At 38.4% G+C, this 20,047-nt stretch overlaps 1 protein-coding gene across 1 annotated transcript; it reads right to left on the minus strand.

Annotated features, from left to right (window-relative positions):
• Positions 1–2,345: 2,345 nt before the first annotated feature.
• On the minus strand, positions 2,346–17,865 carry LOC130916689 (ADP-ribosylation factor 4-like). The gene is made up of 6 exons (XM_057837580.1): positions 17,655–17,865; positions 17,037–17,117; positions 14,109–14,218; positions 7,363–7,434; positions 7,173–7,298; positions 2,346–3,164 (listed from the first exon to the last, which is right to left on the minus strand). The coding sequence occupies exons 1-6, from the start codon at positions 17,719–17,721 to the stop codon at positions 3,081–3,083; spliced, it is 540 nt and encodes a 179-aa protein (XP_057693563.1). The 5' UTR covers positions 17,722–17,865; the 3' UTR covers positions 2,346–3,080.
• Between the last annotated feature and the right edge of the window lie 2,182 nt (positions 17,866–20,047).

Genomic DNA, 20,047 nt, shown 5'->3' on the forward strand with positions numbered 1-20,047 from the left:
GACCTCTGAATGATCCAATGTTGTCCTAAATGACCGATGATGATAAATAGAATCCACCTGTGTGTAATCAAGTCTCCGTATAAATGCACCTGCTCTGTGATAGTCTCAGGGCTCTGTTTAAAGTGCAGAGAGCATTATGAAAACCAAGGAACACACCAGGCAGGTCCAAGATACTGTTGTGGAGAAGTTTAAAGCCGGATTTGGATACAAAAAGATTTCCCAAGCTTTAAACATCTCAAGGAGCACTGTGCAAGCCATCATATTGAAATGGAAGGAGCATCAGACCACTGCAAATCTACCAAGACCCGGCCGTCCTTCCAAACTTTCTTCTCAAACAAGGAGAAAACTGATCAGAGATGCAACCAAGAGGCCCATGATCACTCTGGATGAACTGCAGAGATCTACAGCTGAGGTGGGAGAGTCTGTCCATAGGACAACAATCAGTCGTACACTGCACAAATCTGGCCTTTATGGAAGAGTGGCAAGAAGAAAGCCATTTCTCAAAGATATCCATAAAAAGTCTCGTTTAAAGTTTGCCACAAGCCACCTGGGAGACACACCAAACGTGTGGAAGAAGGTGCTCTGGTCAGATGAAACCAAAATGGAACTTTTTGGCCACAATGCAAAACGATATGTTTGGCGTAAAAGCAACACAGCTCATCACCCTGAACACACCATCCCCACTGTCAAACATGGTGGTGGCAGCATCATGGTTTGGGCCTGCTTTTCTTCAGCAGGGACAGGGAAGATGGTTAAAATTTACGGAAGATGGATGCAGCCAAATACAGGAACATTCTGGAAGAAAACCTGTTGGTATCTGCACAAGACCTGAGACTGGGACGGAGATTTATCTTCCAACAGGACAATGATCCAAAACATAAAGCCAAATCTACAATGGAATGGTTCAAAAATAAAAGTATCCAGGTGTTAGAATGGCCAAGTCAAAGTCCAGACCTGAATCCAATGGAGAATCTGTGGAAAGAGCTGAAGACTGCTGTTCACAAACACTCTCCATCCAACCTCACTGAGCTCAAGCTGTTTTGCAAGGAAGAATGGGCAAGAATGTCAGTCTCTCGATGTGCAAAACTGATAGAAACATACCTCAAGCGACTTGCAGCTGTAATTGGAGCAAAAGGTGGCGCTACAAAGTATTAACGCAAGGGGGCCGAATAATATTGCACGCCCCACTTTTCAGTTTTTTATTTGTTAAAAAAGTTGAAATTATCCAATAAATGTTGTTCCACTTCACGATTGTGTCCCACTTGTTGTTGATTCTTGACAATAAAAAAAATAAATTTCATATCTTTATGAAGCCTGAAATGTGGCGAAAGGTTGCAAGGTTAAAGGGGGCCGAATACTTTTGCAAGGCACTGTATATATATACTGTACTTACTGTACATTTATAAATACAGGTTTTTCAAACTTATATATACAGTGGTACCTCTACATACGAAGTTAATCCGTTCCAGGACCTTGTTTGTAAGTCGAAATGGTCGTATGTCGAGCAGGATTTTCCCATAGGAATACATTATAATTCCATTAATTCGTTCCACAGCCCAAAAACCTGCACTAAATCCTTAAAAAATACTGCTGGTGCTATTACAAATGGCAATTACACGTAGCAAAACAAATAAATTATAAATCAAAATTGGAATAATGTAATAAAAAGACTAATAATAATTCCTGTAATAGTGTAACGAATCGGGTTCTAATAAGGCGGACGTTTTTTTGTGTACCTGAACGCACCGCGGGGCTCACGTGCCAGAGACGGACCGGTGAGCTTGAGTTTCACTTTCACTTTGAATGTTCTCTTGAGAACACCGTCAATTGCGGCAGACAGCAGGCGTTTTGTGTTGAATAAGTTGTGAAAGAAATGATGAAAACGTGGCGAAGCTGGCGATTTCTTTGGAGACAATTAGAATTGTCAGCTTAATTTATAAAGACTGGCGAACGATGGTCGGAGGAGGACCGTGGAGATGTATTGTTGAGCCATTTCACGGATGCCCACCCCACGCTCATATTTTTCTGTCATTTGCATCTTCATTTCGAAGGTAAGCATCAACTTTTTCCTTGTTTCACCACCTGTACCAACCTTTTCTGAAACCTGTGTTGATTTGTCACACAAGAAAATCCGCCGTGCATTCGTCTGCGGTGCTGCCATTGTCGTCGTATTTCGAGCATGTCGTCGGATGTAGAAACAAATGGCGAGTCAAATTTTACGTCGGATGTCGAAAAGTTCGTGTGTCGAAGCGATCGTATGTAGAGGTACCACTGTAATTTTTAAAAATCTGAGATGCCCTGTCTTAGGAAAATTCTTATTTTCTTGCATCAAATTGCGCGACAAATGTATTTAAGTCTTTATTGTGACCTTATTTGTAAAACATTTTAAAGCAAATCCACGTTATAAACAGTCACAGATTTTAGGGTCTGCAAGCAAATGCCGGAATGTAAACCCCCTACTAATTAAGTACTGCTACTAGCAAACATTACAAGCAAAAACAAAACAAAAAAAAAATAACATGCAAACATTTTTAAGCAATGAATACACAGATTCTTCTCTGCTGTTCAATAATTCTTTGTTAGAGCTGACAACTTTGTTAATCCGGACAAAAGCGGGTAAGAACCTTTGATTGTTTATGGAAAGGAAAACCGTTTGCCAAGGAGCAGAATCCCACCCCCCCTCCCCAAAATAAAAATAAACGCCATATTATCAGTTTTAAGTCACAAGTATCGCAGGAAGGTGTGGGCATTAAAGCATGAAGTAAAAAGAGAGTCTGGAAGGCACAATGTTCCACTTGGAGGACAAATCACTGCAAACCTGGTCCGAATCCGTGAGCAGAACTTTACAGAACTTATCTGACTGGAATTACTCAAGTGGTCAAACTGCATGGTTGGCGACTCCCACAGATTGGTCATACAGTGAACTAAAAAGAAAAATAGGATAACCCCGCCCAGCCACCCCATGAAAAGAAGGAGAAAAAAAAATACTGGCCACCAGCCATGTCCTCCGTAGCTGGAAGACCATAATGTTGAATGTCCGTGTAAAAGTTCACGCTTTCATCCACTCGGCAGATTTCCTTCTACTTGGAGAGCTCGTTGGAAAGCCAGTCCAGTCCTTCGTACAAACCGGTGCCCTGAGTGGCGCAGGTCGCCTGAACGTACCACTGCGAAGACAAAATGTGGCATATGCTAGGTTCATTCGCCGAACATAAACTACCGTAATTTCCTGGCTATAACGCGCATTTTTTCCCTCCAAAATCAACTTGTAAAATCATGGTGCGCATTATACACGGGTACAGGGATGGAGACAGAAATATATATATATTATCTTTATTAGGGCTGTCAAAATTATTGCGTTAACGGGCGGTAATTAATTTTTGTAATTAATCACATTAAAATATTTGACGCAATTAACGCACATGCCCCGCTCAAACAGATTAAAACAGTGTAATGTCCGCTTGTTACTTGTTTTTTGGTGTCCTCTGCTGGCGCTTGGACCCAAATGATTTTATGAGTTTCAGCACAATAAGTGAGCATGGTGTAATTATTGACATCAACAATGGCGAGCTACTAGTTTATTTTTTGATGGAAAATTTTACAAATTTTAATAAAACGAAAACATTAAGAAGGGTTTTAACATAAAATTTCTATAACTTGTACTAACATTTTTCTTTTAAGAACTAAAAGTCTATCCATGGATCGCTTTAAGAGAATGTTAATGCCATCTTGATTTATTGTTATAATAAACAAATACTGTACTTATGTACCGTATGTTGAATGTATATATCTGTCTTGGGTCTTATTTTTCCATTTCAACAATAATTTACAGAAAAATATGGCATATTTTATAGATGGTTTGAATTACGATTAATTAATTATTTAGCTGTAATTAACGCGATTAAAAATTTTAATCGTTTGACAGCCCTAATATATACATACATACACACATACATATATTAGGGCTGTCAAAATTATCGCGTTAACGGGCGGTAATTAATTTTTTATATTAATCACGTTAAAATATTTGACGCAATTAACGCACATGCCCCGCTCAGACAGATTTAAATGACAGTACAGTGAAATGCCCACTTGTTAATTGTGTTTTATGCAGTTTTGCTGCCCTCGGCTGGCCCTTGAGTGCGACTAATTTTATAGGCTTCAGCACCCATGAGCATTGTGTAAGTAATTATTGACATCAACAATGGCGGGCTACTAGTTTATTTTTTGATTGAAAATGTTAAACTTTATTAAAATGAAAACATTAAGAGGGGTTTTCATATAAAATTTCTATAACTTGTACTAACATTTATCTTTTAAGAACTACAAGTCTTTCTATCCATGGATCGCTTTAACAGAATGTTAATAATGTTAATGCCATCTTGTTGATTTATTGTTATAATAAATACAGTACTTCTGTACCACATGTTGAATATATATATCCATGTTGTGTCTTATTTTTCCATTCCAACAATAATTTACAGAAAAATATAGTATATTTTATAGATGGTTTGAATTGCGATTAATTACGATTAATTTTTAGCTGTAATTAACTCGATTAAAAATTGTAATCGTTTGACAGCCCTAATATATATATATATATATATATATATATATATATATATATATATATATATATATATATATATATATATGTATATATATATATAAAGACCTTTTTTTTTTATATTGACACGGCCATGTTGTGTTGAAGAAACCGTATGCAGCGATCCGATGCCGATCATTACGGTACATGATGTCAACATTTTTGTTTCGGTAATACTTCACTCTGATTGGTCGAATGATTTCGTTTGTGTTAAATTCTGCTTTTTTCGCCCTTCATAAAGCACAGAATTTAGTTTCTTGAACTCATTTAAATCAACGTTTATTGCAACTCGGACCATAATAAATGCAACACAGCACAGACTTCCTATGTCCGTCAACTATATCTGTTCCTCGGGAAACTCAAACCCAAATAACAATAGTTCCTCTTGTTACAGTAGCGATGCGCTCGTTCCGATTTCGGTCCTCACTTTTATTTTACCGTATCAATCCGTGGAAGAAACATTTATTCATCATGATGAAACGGTCAAGTTATACAGCAGCCTTTAAAAGAAAAGTCACATCTGTTTTGTTTTCTCCTTGATTTTGCTAAGTTGGAGAAGTTGTCAGATCATATTATTGCCATGCATATTGTCAGTTTACGGCAGGGGTGTCCAAACTTTTTGCAAAGGGGGCCAGATTGGGTGTCGTAAAAATGTGGGGGGCCGACCTTGACTGACGTTTTTTACGTAGAATAATTAGGGCTGTCAAAATTATCGCGTTAACGGGCGTTAATTAATTTTAAAAAATTAATCACGTTAAAATATTTGACGCATTTAATGCACATGCCCCGCTCAAACAGATTAAAATGACAGCAAAGTGTCATTTCCACTTGTTACTTGTGTTTTTCTGCCCTCTGCTGGCGCTTGGGTGCAACTGATTTTATGGCTTTCAGACTTCAGCACCATAATTATATGTATTGACATCAACAATGGCGAGCTACTAGTTTAATTTTTGATTGAAAATTTTACAAACTTTATTAAAACGAAAACATTAAGAGGGGTTTTCATATAAAATTTCTATAACTTGTACTCACATTTATCTTTTAAGAACTACAAGTCTTTCTATCCATGGATCGCTTTAAGAGAATGTTAATAATGTTAACGCCATCTTGTTGATTTATTATGTTGAATGCATATATCCGTCTTGTGTCTTATCTTTCTATTCCAACAATAATTTACAGAAAAATTTGGCATATTTTATAGAATGTTTGAATTGCGATTAATTACGATTCATTAATTTTTAAGCTACGATTAACTCGATTAAAAATTTCAATCGTTTGACAGCCCTAAGAACAATATATTTAAGCAAATTTTAGCAAGCCATTCTGTGCGTCACATTTGCTTATTATTTTTTTTAATTAATAATTTCAACAATCTCACAACTAGCCTTTGTGGCGTTCTCTTTCGACTCTCAGGCTCTTGCGAAATACTACTGTGAAATAAACTAGCTTCAAGTTGCTTCAATTTCTCACAATGTATCTCCCTGTAATCTTGTCGTACATGTCAGCGTGTCTTGTTTGGTAATATCGCCTCACATTGAACTCATTTAAAAACAGTGACTGTCTCTTTGCAAATGAGGCGGACACAGTTGTTGCGTATTTTTGTGAAGAAATAGTCAAAATTCCACCTATCCTTGAAGCGTCGGCCGTCACAGTCAACTTTTTTTTGTTGATTGTCGTCATTTTAGAAAATTGGGAGTAAAGGGTCACATGGGGTAGTGTTGCTTCGAGTGCTGCTGCCTTTTAGTGGGTAAATAAGGAGCAGCATTTAGTGTGTAAGCTACTTCATATGCTGGTAGCAGTACTGCTGACCAATTTATTAAGTCTGTGCGGGCCAGACGTTATTGATTTTAGGACAGGCTGGGGGCCGGATGAAATTTGACCACGGGCCGCATTTGGCCCCCGGGCCGGACTTTGGACATGTCTGGTTTACGGTAATGTTTTGAACTACCAATGTGCCATGCGTGTGCTGCGTTTCACCAGTCAGTAAAATTACATTTCTGTATCTGTACATGAGCTGTTTTCTTTTATTCGTCTATTTATTGGTGCTGAAATTAGGGTGCGCGTTATACACGGGTACAATAATTTCCCCTAGATTTTACAAGTAAATTTGGGGTGCGCGTTATACACGGGCGTGCCTTACATTCGGGAAATTACGGTAATTTGGCTTCAAATTTGCAAACATTTGTTGAGCCAAGTTGAGCCATTTTTTGATCAAATACTGAGTAGAAACTGAGGCGGAGAACAAAAATAGCATTGGGCTTCTCATCGATTTCATATTCTGCACTTAGTGGTTGAATTGCTTTAAAAAAATGACAATCATTTCGCATATCGGCATTAATATATGAGACAATATATCGCCTACTAAAATTTGTTATTGCAACAGGTCTGCCCGGAATGTCCCCCAAATGAATAGGAAGTGACTCAAAACTGAACAAGTGACCTGTAAATGCGATAAAATGAACAGGTAGTGTCGTATCGCTATAATGCGAGGTCGTCGTTATCGCGAGCCTTCTATCTCAAATACTTTGGCGTACGCGCAACCTGGGTTGCGGAATTGAAGTGTGCTTACGTCTTTGTTCCTCAGGTTATTGAGACCCAGATGATCTTTGATCTCGCTGATGCTCAGGGCGTTGGGGAGGTCCTGTTTGTTGGCAAACACCAACAACACGGCATCTTTCAGCTCCTGCTCGCCCAACTGGAAGCACAAACAAGAGTTGACGCCAACGCCGGTGTCGTCCGTAAGCGACTAAAATACCCACCATCTTGGAGAGCTCATCTGCAGCCTCGGCCACTCTCTCTCGGTCATTGCTGTCCACGACAAAGATAAGGCCCTGCAAAGAATTTAAAAAAAAAATTGACCACCTTATAAATAGTTGAGTAATTTAAACATATTAAAGTTAGCATTTCGAGTTTCAAAACACTGCCACTTTTGCATGCGACATGATAAAAGAGGAAGTAAACGCCTATGATTATTAGCTTAGAGCAGTTCTTCTCAACTAGTGGGGCGCGCCCCCCTGGGGGGGGCGCAGAGCGGTGCCAGGGGGGGGCGCATGTGACCTCGGGAACATGCTTTTTTTTTTGCCGTACTGGAATAAAGTGTACTTGCACATCCACTCAGTGGGTGGCAGTGGCGCTCTCATTTTCAGAGTGCACGCAGTATTTTTGAACTAAGGAAGAGCACTAAGCACACACAGAAAACAGGTAGGAAGAGCAGTGTCCCGCCGCCGTTTTCGAAAGCCGTTTTCCGACCGGACTCACTCACGCAGCGACCCACTGTCTTGTCCGGTTCTCACGTCGCCGCCCAAGAAGTGCCATTGTTGGCTTGGGATCGTCACGACGACCGCCCTCACCTACGGTTCTACCTCGGCCGCCGAGAATGCGCTTTTTTCGTGCCGTTTGCCTTTTAGAACGTGCCGAATATTGCCAACAATCGTCCTGCTTTGTCAGTGTTATATCAGTAAACCAGTGAGCATTGTTAGCATTGTCTTTACAAAATAACTCCACACCATTTCAAAGAAGGTAAATACTGTGAGCAGCAAAAAAAAAACTGTCCTTCTGTCCAAGGACACTCTTTTTTTCTTTTATTCAGTTTTGTTTTTTCGGTCAAATTTTTTGGCATATTGTCCTCATGAGTGAATGTTTCTAATCAATTTTAATTTTTTATTATTTACTGATTTTATTACATTTTATTTTTCTGTACCAAATGGTCAAAAATGTACCTTGAGTGTATTTTTTACAGTTTGGATGTGACTTTTTTAAAAAATTCAGGCTAATTGTTGCGTGTCAAGTCTTCTCTGTTACAAACAAAACTATGTAAATAAGGTTATACTTTATTATAAGTTGATCTATGTTACTTTTTTTCTTTATTAGAAAAAAAGGACACAATGTTAGGCAGATGCGTATTTATAATAATTTTATGGACAAATGATACTATTTACAGTGGCGGCAGAGAGTTTGGGGGGGCGCGAAACATTTACGTCTTCCTTGGGGGGGCGTAACAGAAAATAATTGAGAAGCACTGGCTTAGAGCAACTGACTAAGACGACAAATACTTTGTTAACAGGTTGGAGTGGCGTTTAAACTAAAATGAAACAAATATAAAAATACAATTATAGCTTGAATGGCCATTATATTCGGTGTTAGTATTAAGGTAAGGAGGACTAAGAATACGAAATATCTGTCATTCTAATGCTCAGTATGTACTAGTTGTTTTTTTATCCAAAAACTCAGGTTATACATTTTAAAAATTATATATTTATTATCGGTTATCGATATCGGTATCGGCTTTGAGGAGCAGGAGGTTATCGATATCGGGTTCTTAAAATAGATATCGTGCACCCCTAAGAATAATGTACTATTCTTGCTGAGTGTGTAGAATCATTAGAAGTGCTGCGTTCATTGGTTTGGTATAGGGGTGCACGATATCCATTTTTTAAAAACTGATACCGATATCGATAACTTCCTGCTCCTCAAAGCCGATACCGATAACTGATGATAGGTTATACATTTAAAAAATTATATATTTGAGTTTTTGAACACCTGGAGTTTTAATTAAAAAAAATATATAAAATAGTGGTGGATTCAACATAGATTTCCCTTTGATCTAGAGCTGAAACGAATACTCGAGCAACTTGAGTAACTCGAGTTTAAAAACTGATCCGAGTAATTTTATTCACCTCGAGTAATCGTTTATTTTGACAGCTCTAAGCATCACGTTTTGCTCGGACTACTTTTAATGCGGGACAACGCGCTGATGTCACGTGCGTAGAGGAAGAAGCAAAAAAAAAAAAAAAAAAAACTTACTGCAGCCGACAACCGCTACAAACGACGCCGACGTTGCTAAATACTAGCCCGCACATGCTACGTTAGTTGCAGGTAGTGTCCAATGAGTCTCATAGAGATCACATGTATGTTGAACTAGATGCACAATGACAGACTAGGCCACGTTAGCAAACAGCCGCCATCTTAAAGCAGTAGAGCGCTAAGTGCTAATAAAGAGCGCTAAGCGCTAATATATAAGATTAACGTTACTGTCACTACTAACTCACCTTACGTTAGCCCTGCGGAGGGCTAGGTTTCAATTAATTAAGACCACTTTCGATGCGTGGCTAACGTGTCTTACATACAGGCTTTAACATAACATAGCGTTGTGGAGTGATGGTGTCAAATAAAAACTCAATAATGCTAACTATCAATTTTAGCTCAGTAGTCATTGCTGGATAAAACACCAAGTAGCACTAGTCCCTAATGTGCTCCAATACAGCCTGTATCATACATTTATTTTGAACAGTGAAAAACTCAAAATCCTATCAGGAGTTACAATTTAGACTAACTTAAAACTTAACTAGAACTTAAAAATGGCTTGACACAAATAGAAATTCAATTGAAAAACATGGGGAAAAATCCTAACTTTTAAGTGATGTGTGTTATCAAGCGTAAAGGCATTTTTAGGTGTGTTTATATATATATATATATATACTTTTTAAAAATAAGATCTAAGGGTTTTTTTTGAGTGAAAGCAGTGAATTAGTCATTTTTTATAATTCTAGTTACATCTGAGATGCAATTGTTGGCTGTTTTCAACAATATACATCAAAAATAAACCCATTGATTGACTGAAAATAATAAAATGCCTTGTTTTCTCATGTATATCTAAAGGTTTTTTGAGTGAAAGCAGTGAATTAGTCATTTTTTTAAATTCTAGTTACATCTGAGATGCAATTGTTGGCTGTTTTCAACAATATACATCAAAAATAAAGACATTGATTGACTGAAAATGATAAAATGTCTTGTTTTCTCATGTATATCTATAATTGCTCTTCACCTGAAAATATATTTGTTTTATCCGATTACTGGATTAATCGATAGAATTTTCAGTCGATCACTCGATTACTAAAATATTCGATAGCTGCAGCCCTACTTTGATCTCATCAGATTTTTCATAATGACATGAACAAAACAGTGCGTTTCACTTCTGCACTGCCCGACAGCCAGCTAGGAATGAATGCACTTCCATAAACCACAAGGCTTGGTCTTTTCTTGCTTTTATGGGAAGATACTCGTCTTAATATTGTGAAAGTAACACAGAAAAATACACATATTCAATACTCAATATACAACAAACTGCACAATCCACTTATATACACAACTATTATATGTATAGCATAGCACACTAGCTTGGGCTACGAAAGCATTGGCTGGCTTCTTTAACACAACTTATGAAGTTCTGTACATATGACCCTTCACCACAGAACATATTTTGCACATCCATATGTAATAGTAAACATAAAATACTGACATCATAATTCCTATTATGGGACCAGTAATTATTGTGCACCAGTAGTTTGGTAGCACTAGATCAAAATAGTCTTTCAAGTCTCAGGTAATCATAGAGCAGGGCGATAAACCGAAAATTTACCGTCACCGAAATTCTTCACGATGACCGACGTAATTTTGACCATGTCGGTAAATTCGGTAATTTAATAAAACAAGAAAATATAGGGAAAAAATATATCCCGCTTTGACGCTGTGTTGTTAGGATATGTTCATTCCCCTTTAAGAAACCAGACAGTGTGCTTACGTAAGGAGTCACGTGGTTTTCAGGAAGCCAATCAAACAGAAGCCCGGTAGGCTAACGCTAGCAGCTAACGCTACAAGTAAACGGGATGGAGTCGAGCTTAAGTTAGCTTTGCCAAACTTTCACCCGACATTAAGTAAACCCTTGGCGGGTTCCAGACAGGCTTTCACCCGCTGTCCTCCCTGGTTCTCACGATATCAGGAGAGAGTGCTTTCTTCTGGTAGCCAAGCCACAGGCTAACACTAGCGGCTAACAACGGCTACAAATGAACGTGAAAGAGTCGGACAGCGGCTCTAACCTTGTCGAAACGGCTGAAATTAATGAGTGGACTGGGCACGGACTTCATGTAGCAATCAGCATGTCGCGTTATTTGGCATCTCTGTGTGATTTCTCTGAAAGCTTTCATGATGGTAAAGCACTCAGAATAAATTAAAATCCAACAGTGAAGCCTATATATAATATGACAGTGTAATGGCCACAGCTATTTTTCTGTATGTGTTTGCTTTATTCTGCCATCATAAAACCTTAAACGTTTCATTGGCATCAGAGAAATAGAGCTTTAATTTGGTTGTGTCTGTGTGGGGGGTGCATGTATTAAAAAATGTTTCGGGGGGGAAAAAAAACAAAAAAACTGAAACCTTGATGTAAACATTTGTGTTGAATAATTATGTCACAGCAGCCATTACCAATAAGTTGTCTGAAGTGTACTGTTAAAGCTGCAAGTCATTTGTGTTAGAATGACAAGTTTGCACAATCTTCATATTGATTTTTATAATGTCAGTGTTTCCCATAGGATTTTTTTAACTGTGGTGGTGGGCTGCATCGGAGTCGGACAGCCTCACCATGTCGTGCCACGGCAAATTTTACGTTACGCTACGTTACCCTATGTAATAATGCGAATTTTTTTCTCGTAGCAATAGTACGACTTACATCTCGTAGTGACTCAGGGTTGGCAACCCAAACTTTTGAAAGAGCCATATTTGACCCCCCCCCCCCCCAAAAAAAACTGATACAGTATGTCTGGAGCAGTAAAAGATGAAAAGCCTTGTACAAGCCTTATAATTATCGATACTAGCTATATTAGCCTACTATAGAAATGACTAAGTTGGCTAGAAATACATAATTAGCCTTCATGATTAAATGTTTATTTTCCCTGCAGTGGATCCTATAGCGCAGGGGTCCCCAACCTATTCCACAAAGGCCCACTGTGGGTGCAGGATTTCATTCCTACCAAACAAGATGACAACACTTTTTCCCCAATCTGGTGTTTTACAAGTGCAATCAGTTGACTGCAGTCAGGTGTGGCTTGTTTTAACAGAAGCCTCATTGGTTCAACTGTCTTTGCTGGATCGGCTGGAACAAAAACCAGGACCCACAGTGGGCCTTGAGGACTGGGTTGGAGACCCCTGCTATAGCGCACCACGTGACTTCTCTGTTGTACGATGCCACCACAAGTTTAACTTCATTACAATATTAATGAATTGAAAGAATGTTTGTGTCATGTCTGTCCTCCTAGAAATCCGATTAAAGCAAAAAATATATTTCCCTCCCCCATCTTTTTCCATTAAAAAAAAAAAAAAAAGCTCCGAAGCAGCACTAAAGAGGCGCATGCGGCCCGAGAGCCGCGGGTTTCAGACCACCGTCGTAGTCCTCCTTTTTCCTTTTTATTTGACCCTCATAAGTACTACATTACCACAACAATAACAGTCCTTCTGTTAACTGACCCATTTACAGGACTGGGGGAATTCTAATAGCAGTGTAATGAGTTTTACTTGATTCGGTGAGAAGGTGAATAGTTTTTTCCCCGTTGTTCGTGAACTAAATTTCCACACAAACGCGCATCGAGGTACCATTAACTCAGCAAGTAGAGGTATGAGAGTCATTTTTCGAGTGTCCCAGAGCTCGCGAAATTGGGTGGGGGTGGGGGGCGCATTTATCAAAGTTTCGTCAGCCGTAATTGTCTGAAGTTGGCGCTCCGGTGTTGTGCCGAAAAATAGCCACTCCACGCGAAATGTCCCCCCTGACGGGAGCGCCCACACGTCACTCGTACAAACAGCCTTTTCTTACCAATCGGTGGACACGCAAACGACGTTCTTGTACCGTGAATATGTATCATTTTACTCTGCTTGAACTGATAAATATTTTACTGTGACCAACGCTCTGAAAATAGAGCAAGGCTTTATTTTGGGCCCCGCCTCTCCGCGCAAGTTCAATCAAAGTTTGCTTTCCGTCCAAGACGGCCGTCCACCGCTCACTTTCGCCGAAAAGTCCGATCCAAACTATTGTAATGCCCCGGATATGGGGAAGAAGGAGAGAAGTCGAGATCTCGTTCATTGGTGGGAAACACTGAATGTTGTACATTTTTCAAGTCACACAAGCTGTTATAAATGTTCACACTAGAATTCTTATTGTTTACAAGATTTTTTTTAATACTTAATGTTTAGACTGCATGTGCAATTGTTAAATTGAAAGCTGGTTAAATAAATTTAACGAGAAACGGTTATTTTGTATTCCATGCATTGATTCAAATTATATAACAGTCTGCTTGGGCAAATTTATCGTCATTTATCGTTACCGAGGTAAATCTGCTCAATTTATCGTGATACGTACCTAAGGCCATATCGCCCAGCCCTAGGTCATCATGATAAATTTGAAGCTGTTGAAGCCCCTTTTAAAAAAAAAAAGTATATCGGCTTTGGATAGAGGCAATTGGCTGAATTTTTTTTCCATATCGGTATTAGCATCGGCATTTGAAAATCCCATAACGGTCTACCTCTACTGCAAATATCGCAATAATCGTCTTAAAGTGTATGTATGTAAGTGTACAAATCATATTGCTGGATATGAAGCAATACACGCCCCCAGGAGAGTGTTATATTGGCAACTAGTGAGATTGATTTCTCTTTGGCCCGATGTTAACAATCATACCTGCGTGTTCTGGAAGTAATGTCGCCACAGGGGTCTGATCTTGTCCTGGCCGCCGACATCCCACACGGTGAAACTAATGTTCTTGTACTCCACCGTCTCCACGTTGAAGCCTTATCATGAGAAAATAACAGATCTTAGTGGTTGAAAAGGGTCATTCATGTGGCTACAGAGGTGGGTAGTAAGACGTTACGTTTAGATGAGTGTCATTTTGAGAAAAAGGTACTTCAAAGAGTAGTTTGACCACACAATATTTTTTACTTGAGTGGATTTGTGAAGAACAAACAACACTCTTACTCGGCTACACTAAAGTCTAAAGGTGGGAATATTTGGCCATCTAACGATTCGATTACGATTACGATTCAGAGGCTACGATTCGATTATAAATCAATTATTGATGACACCCCCCCAGCTATTAGCTGCTAATGTTTTGTACATTAGTTACAAAAAATAAAAAAATAAAAAAAGCATAGCAGGCTTAAATAAACAACTATTTCAGTATCAAGTTAACAGTTAAAACAATAAATAATATACTCAAATCCCCATTCCGTATCAGCAGCTTTAAACTACATTCAATTAATTTAATGTAGTGAATCAACCGTTAAAGTTGTTAAAATTGCTCCTGTTATTCCATAATTTCCCTTTTGTCTACTTTCGACATGTGAAAGTTTTGAAACTATTTTAAAGATAGATTCAAGTCAACATTTTACCGATTTAGGAGTATTTCAATTAGGGTGGCTTGGAAGGTTCGCTACAACAGCCTTGCAGGGAAGTCTACTGCTTTAAGATGGCGGCTTTTTACTAATGCCCGCATCTAGCTTTTTCTACCGAATCTATATTGCATCTAGTCCTATATAAATGATATCTACCGTAACATTACGTGGATGTACTTTTTATCAGCTTTTCGACAGCAGTCAGGTATGTTGTTGTGTTTTTTTATCTCGTGGCATGAGTTGAGCTAGAGCCGCAAATTGAGCATTGGCATTACCCAAGGGGCCAGGTAATGACAAGCATGATGTTTAGCTACTCTCGCTCCGTTCCTTATTGCGTCCCGAAGATTGCGCGGCGCGCTGAGTGTGTTTTACTTCCGCTTTAATTGACATATTTCAATAATCGGAATTTGGATGTTTGTGAATCGTTCTCGAATATTTCACGGCCGAATCGCGAATAATCTATGAATCAGAAATTTCGCACACCTCTACTAAAGTCGTTACATTTTTTCCTCTTTATTCTACATATTGACTTTATTTTTGCCCGAAATGCCGATTATCACGTATTGGGCTAATGTAGCTGAATAAGCAGCTACGAACTTCACGCAAGAGCGTTGCCGCCTCCATTAAAATCTACAATATTGACGGCATCTTGTGTTTTACAGTGTTATGAAAAAGTATCTGAACTAGGGCTGTCAACATTATCGCGTTAACAGGCGGTAAATTTTTTTTTTTTAAATTCATCACGTTAAAATATTTCACTAATTGACAACGCACATGCCCCGCTCAATCAGATTAAAATGACAGCACAGTGTGATGTCCACTTGTTACTTATGTTTGTTTTGTCGCCCTCTTCTGGTGCTTGGGTGCGACTGATTTTATGGGCTTCAGCACCATGAGAATTGTGTAATTATTGACATCAACAATGGTGAGCTAGTAGTTTATTTTTTGATTGAAAATTTTACAAATTTTATTGAAACGAAAACATTGAGGGGTTTTAATATAAAATTTCTATAACTTGAACTAACATTTATCTTAACCATCTTGATGATTTATTGTTATAATAAACAAATACAGTACTTATGTACAGTATGTTGAATGTATATTTCCGTCTTGTGTCTTATCTTTCCATTCCAACAATAATTTACAGAAAAATATGGCATATTTTATAGATGGTCTGAATTGCGATTAATTTATTTTTGAGCTGTGATTAACTCGATTAAAAATTTTAATCGTTTGACAGCCTTTTGGAATTTCTCTCATTTCTGCATAAAAGCACCATCAAATCTTGTCTGATCTTTTTCAACATCACACAGATGAAAATACAGTGTCTGCTTTAACTAAAACCACCCAAAAATTTTATATTAAAACCCCTCTTAATATTTTCGTTTTAATAAAATTTGTAAAATTTTCAATCAAAAAATAAACTAGTAGCCCGCCATTGTTGATGTCAATAATTACTTACACAATGCTCATGGGTGATTAAGCCTATAAAATCAGTCGCACCCAAGCGCCAGCAGAGGGTGATAAAACTCCGAAAAACACAACAAGTACACATTTCACTGTGCTTTCATTTTAATCTGTTTGAGCGGGGCATTTGTGCGTTAATTGCGTCAAATATTTTAACGTGATTAATTTAAAAAATTAATTACTGCCCGTTAACGCGATAATTTTGACAGCCCTAATTTATACATATTTATTTTTTGTGGGAATATAAGTAAACCATTTGTGAAGAGCATTGTAAAAAAAAAACGTTAGCATTTAAACTAGCGGAGTTTTGTAATTTAAGTTAGCTAATTGTTCTTTTGTTGTACATACTGTAGATCATTTATTTATTTTTATACCGTTTGAGGCTCAGCTCAGGTATTTTAATTTTTCATGTTCCTTATCCGATTACTCGATTATTCGAACTAACTAGCTCATCGATTAATCGACTACTAAAATAATCGATAGCTGCAGCCCTAAAAATGATAATAATTTAATAAAATCATTCTATTTTGTGTTTTTTCATTACAAGCGAAATAAATGATGATAAAACCACCACAGCATTTGTATTTGCAGTCATTTTCTGGGAGAAATTGAGCATTATCTGACAGAATTGCATGGGCGCCAATACTTTAGGCCAGCATTGTATATACACAATACTGTAACATTACCCTTAGAGTAAAAATTTTGCTAACTCTACCCACCTCTGTGTGGCTAGTAGAAAATATTTTCCTACCTATAGTTGGGATGGTGGTTACAATTTCGCCGAGCTTCAGCTTGTATAGGATGGTCGTCTTTCCGGCAGCATCCAAGCCAACTGTGGGGGAAATGTTGTGAAATAAATGCATTACGTCACGACAGCTGGATGATGACAACATGTCAGGCATTGCATAATGCAAAAAGCCTAACTACCAGATGGAGCCGGTTTCGTTATGATAACATGAAAGCTCTTTTGTTTCAAGTAAATGAACAGATCTAAAAGGGCGTCAACACAACATCACACCGAGCGACGTGATTTTTAACTAGCTGGCGAGAACTGAAAAAGTGAAAATAGTATCGTAACGTGAGGAACTGAGTAAAAAAAAAAAAAGTTGATAAGACTGCGTCGTTCTCCGTCTGACAGCCCAAAAAACACCTTCGTTTCCAGCTGCCGGTGTGCCTTTGTCATTCTGTCATTAATTATAAACAAAGTCCTGAAATTATTCTTTCATATCTTAAGATAATACTGTAAACTCGCGTGGGCTGACTTTCGGTGAATATATTTGAACTTTTCTAAACGACCGGTAGAGCTCCTTTGAGACTAGTTTAGCTAAGCTAAACTAAGCTAAGCGAGCGCTTTTAGCCCTTTACTCACCCATTAAAATCCGCATTTGTTTCTTGCCAAAAAGTCGACCGAAGATTGACGATATTGTCAGCCCCATGACTGCTAGAGGTTGTTTGAGTTTTGCGTCAAAACACTAATCCTTATAAAGCGGCTAAAATGTCGAAGTTGTTCGGCTGAGCTTTTGGGAAAGATTCCGGACCGACTGCCACGTCCGGGCCAACGTGGAACGCGTGACGTCACCGTTTTCTTCTTCGTTTTCGAGTTTAACGGCGGTTTTCAAACTCCTATAATGCATTACCGCTATCTGTTGATTGTTATGCTTTACTGCACTGGTGTCAACGGTTACAATTTAAGTGGCAAAACCTTGGGAGTGTTTTTCTTTCAAACTTACATTGTTCACGAACCAGTGCTTGAAATAAAATACCGTAATTTTCGGACTGTAAGCAGCTACTTTTTCCCCTCATTTTGAATTCTGCAGCTTAGAGTCTAGTGTAGGGTGACCATATTTTGATTTCCAAAAAAGAGGACACTCAGCCCGGCCTCAAGATACTTGAATTTTACTCCAAGTTCATTCAAAGATGCCTATATCACTTTAATATATTTAAAATGTGCCCCCTCACTCTGGATGGAAAAATGCAATTAAAAAAAAAAATAATAATAATAATGACAAAATATATATATATTTATTAGGGCTGTCAAACGATTAAAATTTTTAATCGAGTTAATTACAGCTTAAAAATTAATTAATAGCAATTAATCGCAATTCAAACCATCTATAAAATATGCCATATTTTTCTGTAAATTATTGTTGGAATGGAAAGATAAGCCACAAGATGGATATATACATTCAACATGCGGTACATAAGGACGGTATTTGTTTATTATAACAATAAATCAACAAAATGACATCAACATTATTAACATTCTGTTAAAGCGATCCATGGATAGAAAGACTTGTAGTTCTTAAAAGATAAATGTTAGTACAAGTTATAGAAATTTTATATTAAAACCCCTCTTAATGTTTTCGTTTTCATAAAATTTGTAAAATTTTCAATCAAAAAATAAACTAGTAGCCCGCCATTAATAATTCATCAATCCACCAATAATTACTTACACAATGCTCATGGGTGCTGAAGCCTATAAAATCAGTCGCACTCAAGCGCCAGCAGAGAGCAGCAAAACTCCATAAAACAAAATTAACAAGTGGGCAGTTCACTGTACTGTCATTTAAATCTGTCTGAGCGAGGCATGATAATTTTGACAGCCCTAATATTTATATGTAATATATAATGCTGACTCATGGAAATGTAGTCCAAAGTAGTTACCAAATGCTGTTTGTAGTATATGGACTACGTGTCCCATAATCACCCGGGGTCACACAGCAAATGGCATGGGACTTGGAGTTATCTAACAGAGTGCATCTAGGTTGCTTGTTCAAGATATCTAGTTTGAAGCGCGCAAGTGGTGTTGAGCATTAAAAAGTTATTATACGCCGCAGGAGTCACGTCTGTTCTTTACATCACATCACCAGCGTATGACACTGTTAACCAGCGATTTTTATTCTTTGAAGTGTCACCTTTTAACCACAAGTTCGCGTTTTGGAAAAGACTGCCAATGTTTTATAGCAGGCTAAAGTAGGTTGTCTTTTTCCCCATTAGCCCCAATGTAGTGTTGCACTGATATCATTTTGTGGGCCCGATACCGATACAGATACCTGACTGTGCAGTATCGGCCGATACCGATACCATTCCGATACCACTGTTTGCAAAAAAAAAAATATATATATATATATATATATACAGTGATACCTCAGCTCACGAACGGTTAAGCTCACGAACTTTTCGCCTCAAGAACATTAAATTCGCGAGCATATAGTCTCTGCTGACGAACTAGTTTTCGGCGGACGAACCAATTCACGCGGTCGAAAAGCGCCACGAGAAGCTGACGCACGCTCACGGCGTCCCAGTTCGTCCCCTCACTTTCGTTGAGTGCGGACGTGGTTTGTGTTTGATAGACATTTTGGACCATATTGAGTGTACTTTTGCTATTATGGGACAGAAAAAGACTTACCTACAGTCCTTATGGAAGGTGACTCGTGTTACTAATTCGCCCTCGACTGGTAATTGGCGGTGCTTTCAGCTTCCCACCGTAGTGAGAAGTGGACTGGCGAGTCACGTTGGCTCGTTGTCGTCGGTTGTCTTCGGTTCGCCCGATTTCCTCTCCAGAAAGGTGGCGGCGTGCATACAAACACCCAGAGGCGTCGGATGGCTTTTTGTGGGCACTTTTATTAACAACCAAAAGCTTGTGGGGGGCACAGCAGTGGAGTCTACGCTAACTGCGTACTTTGCCGGTAACACTCTCCTTCCAAACAGTAACTCCCTCCCTCCCTCCTCCTCCCACTCCATTCCATCAAGCCATCAACT

Source organism: Corythoichthys intestinalis, chromosome 5, assembly GCF_030265065.1.
Source record: "Corythoichthys intestinalis isolate RoL2023-P3 chromosome 5, ASM3026506v1, whole genome shotgun sequence".
NCBI classification, from domain to species: domain Eukaryota; kingdom Metazoa; phylum Chordata; class Actinopteri; order Syngnathiformes; family Syngnathidae; genus Corythoichthys; species Corythoichthys intestinalis.

Excerpts from the sequence above, each read along its gene's own strand:
- LOC130916689 (XM_057837580.1), bottom strand. The coding sequence starts at position 17,721 with ATGGGGCTGACAATATCGTCAATCTTCGGTCGACTTTTTGGCAAGAAA. Across the intron at positions 7,299-7,362 it reads CAGATGAGCTCTCCAAGATG|TTGGGCGAGCAGGAGCTGAA; the intron begins GTGGGTATTTTA and ends TTGTGCTTCCAG. Across the intron at positions 3,165-7,172 it reads ATAACCTGAGGAACAAAGAC|TGGTACGTTCAGGCGACCTG; the intron begins GTAAGCACACTT and ends TTGTCTTCGCAG.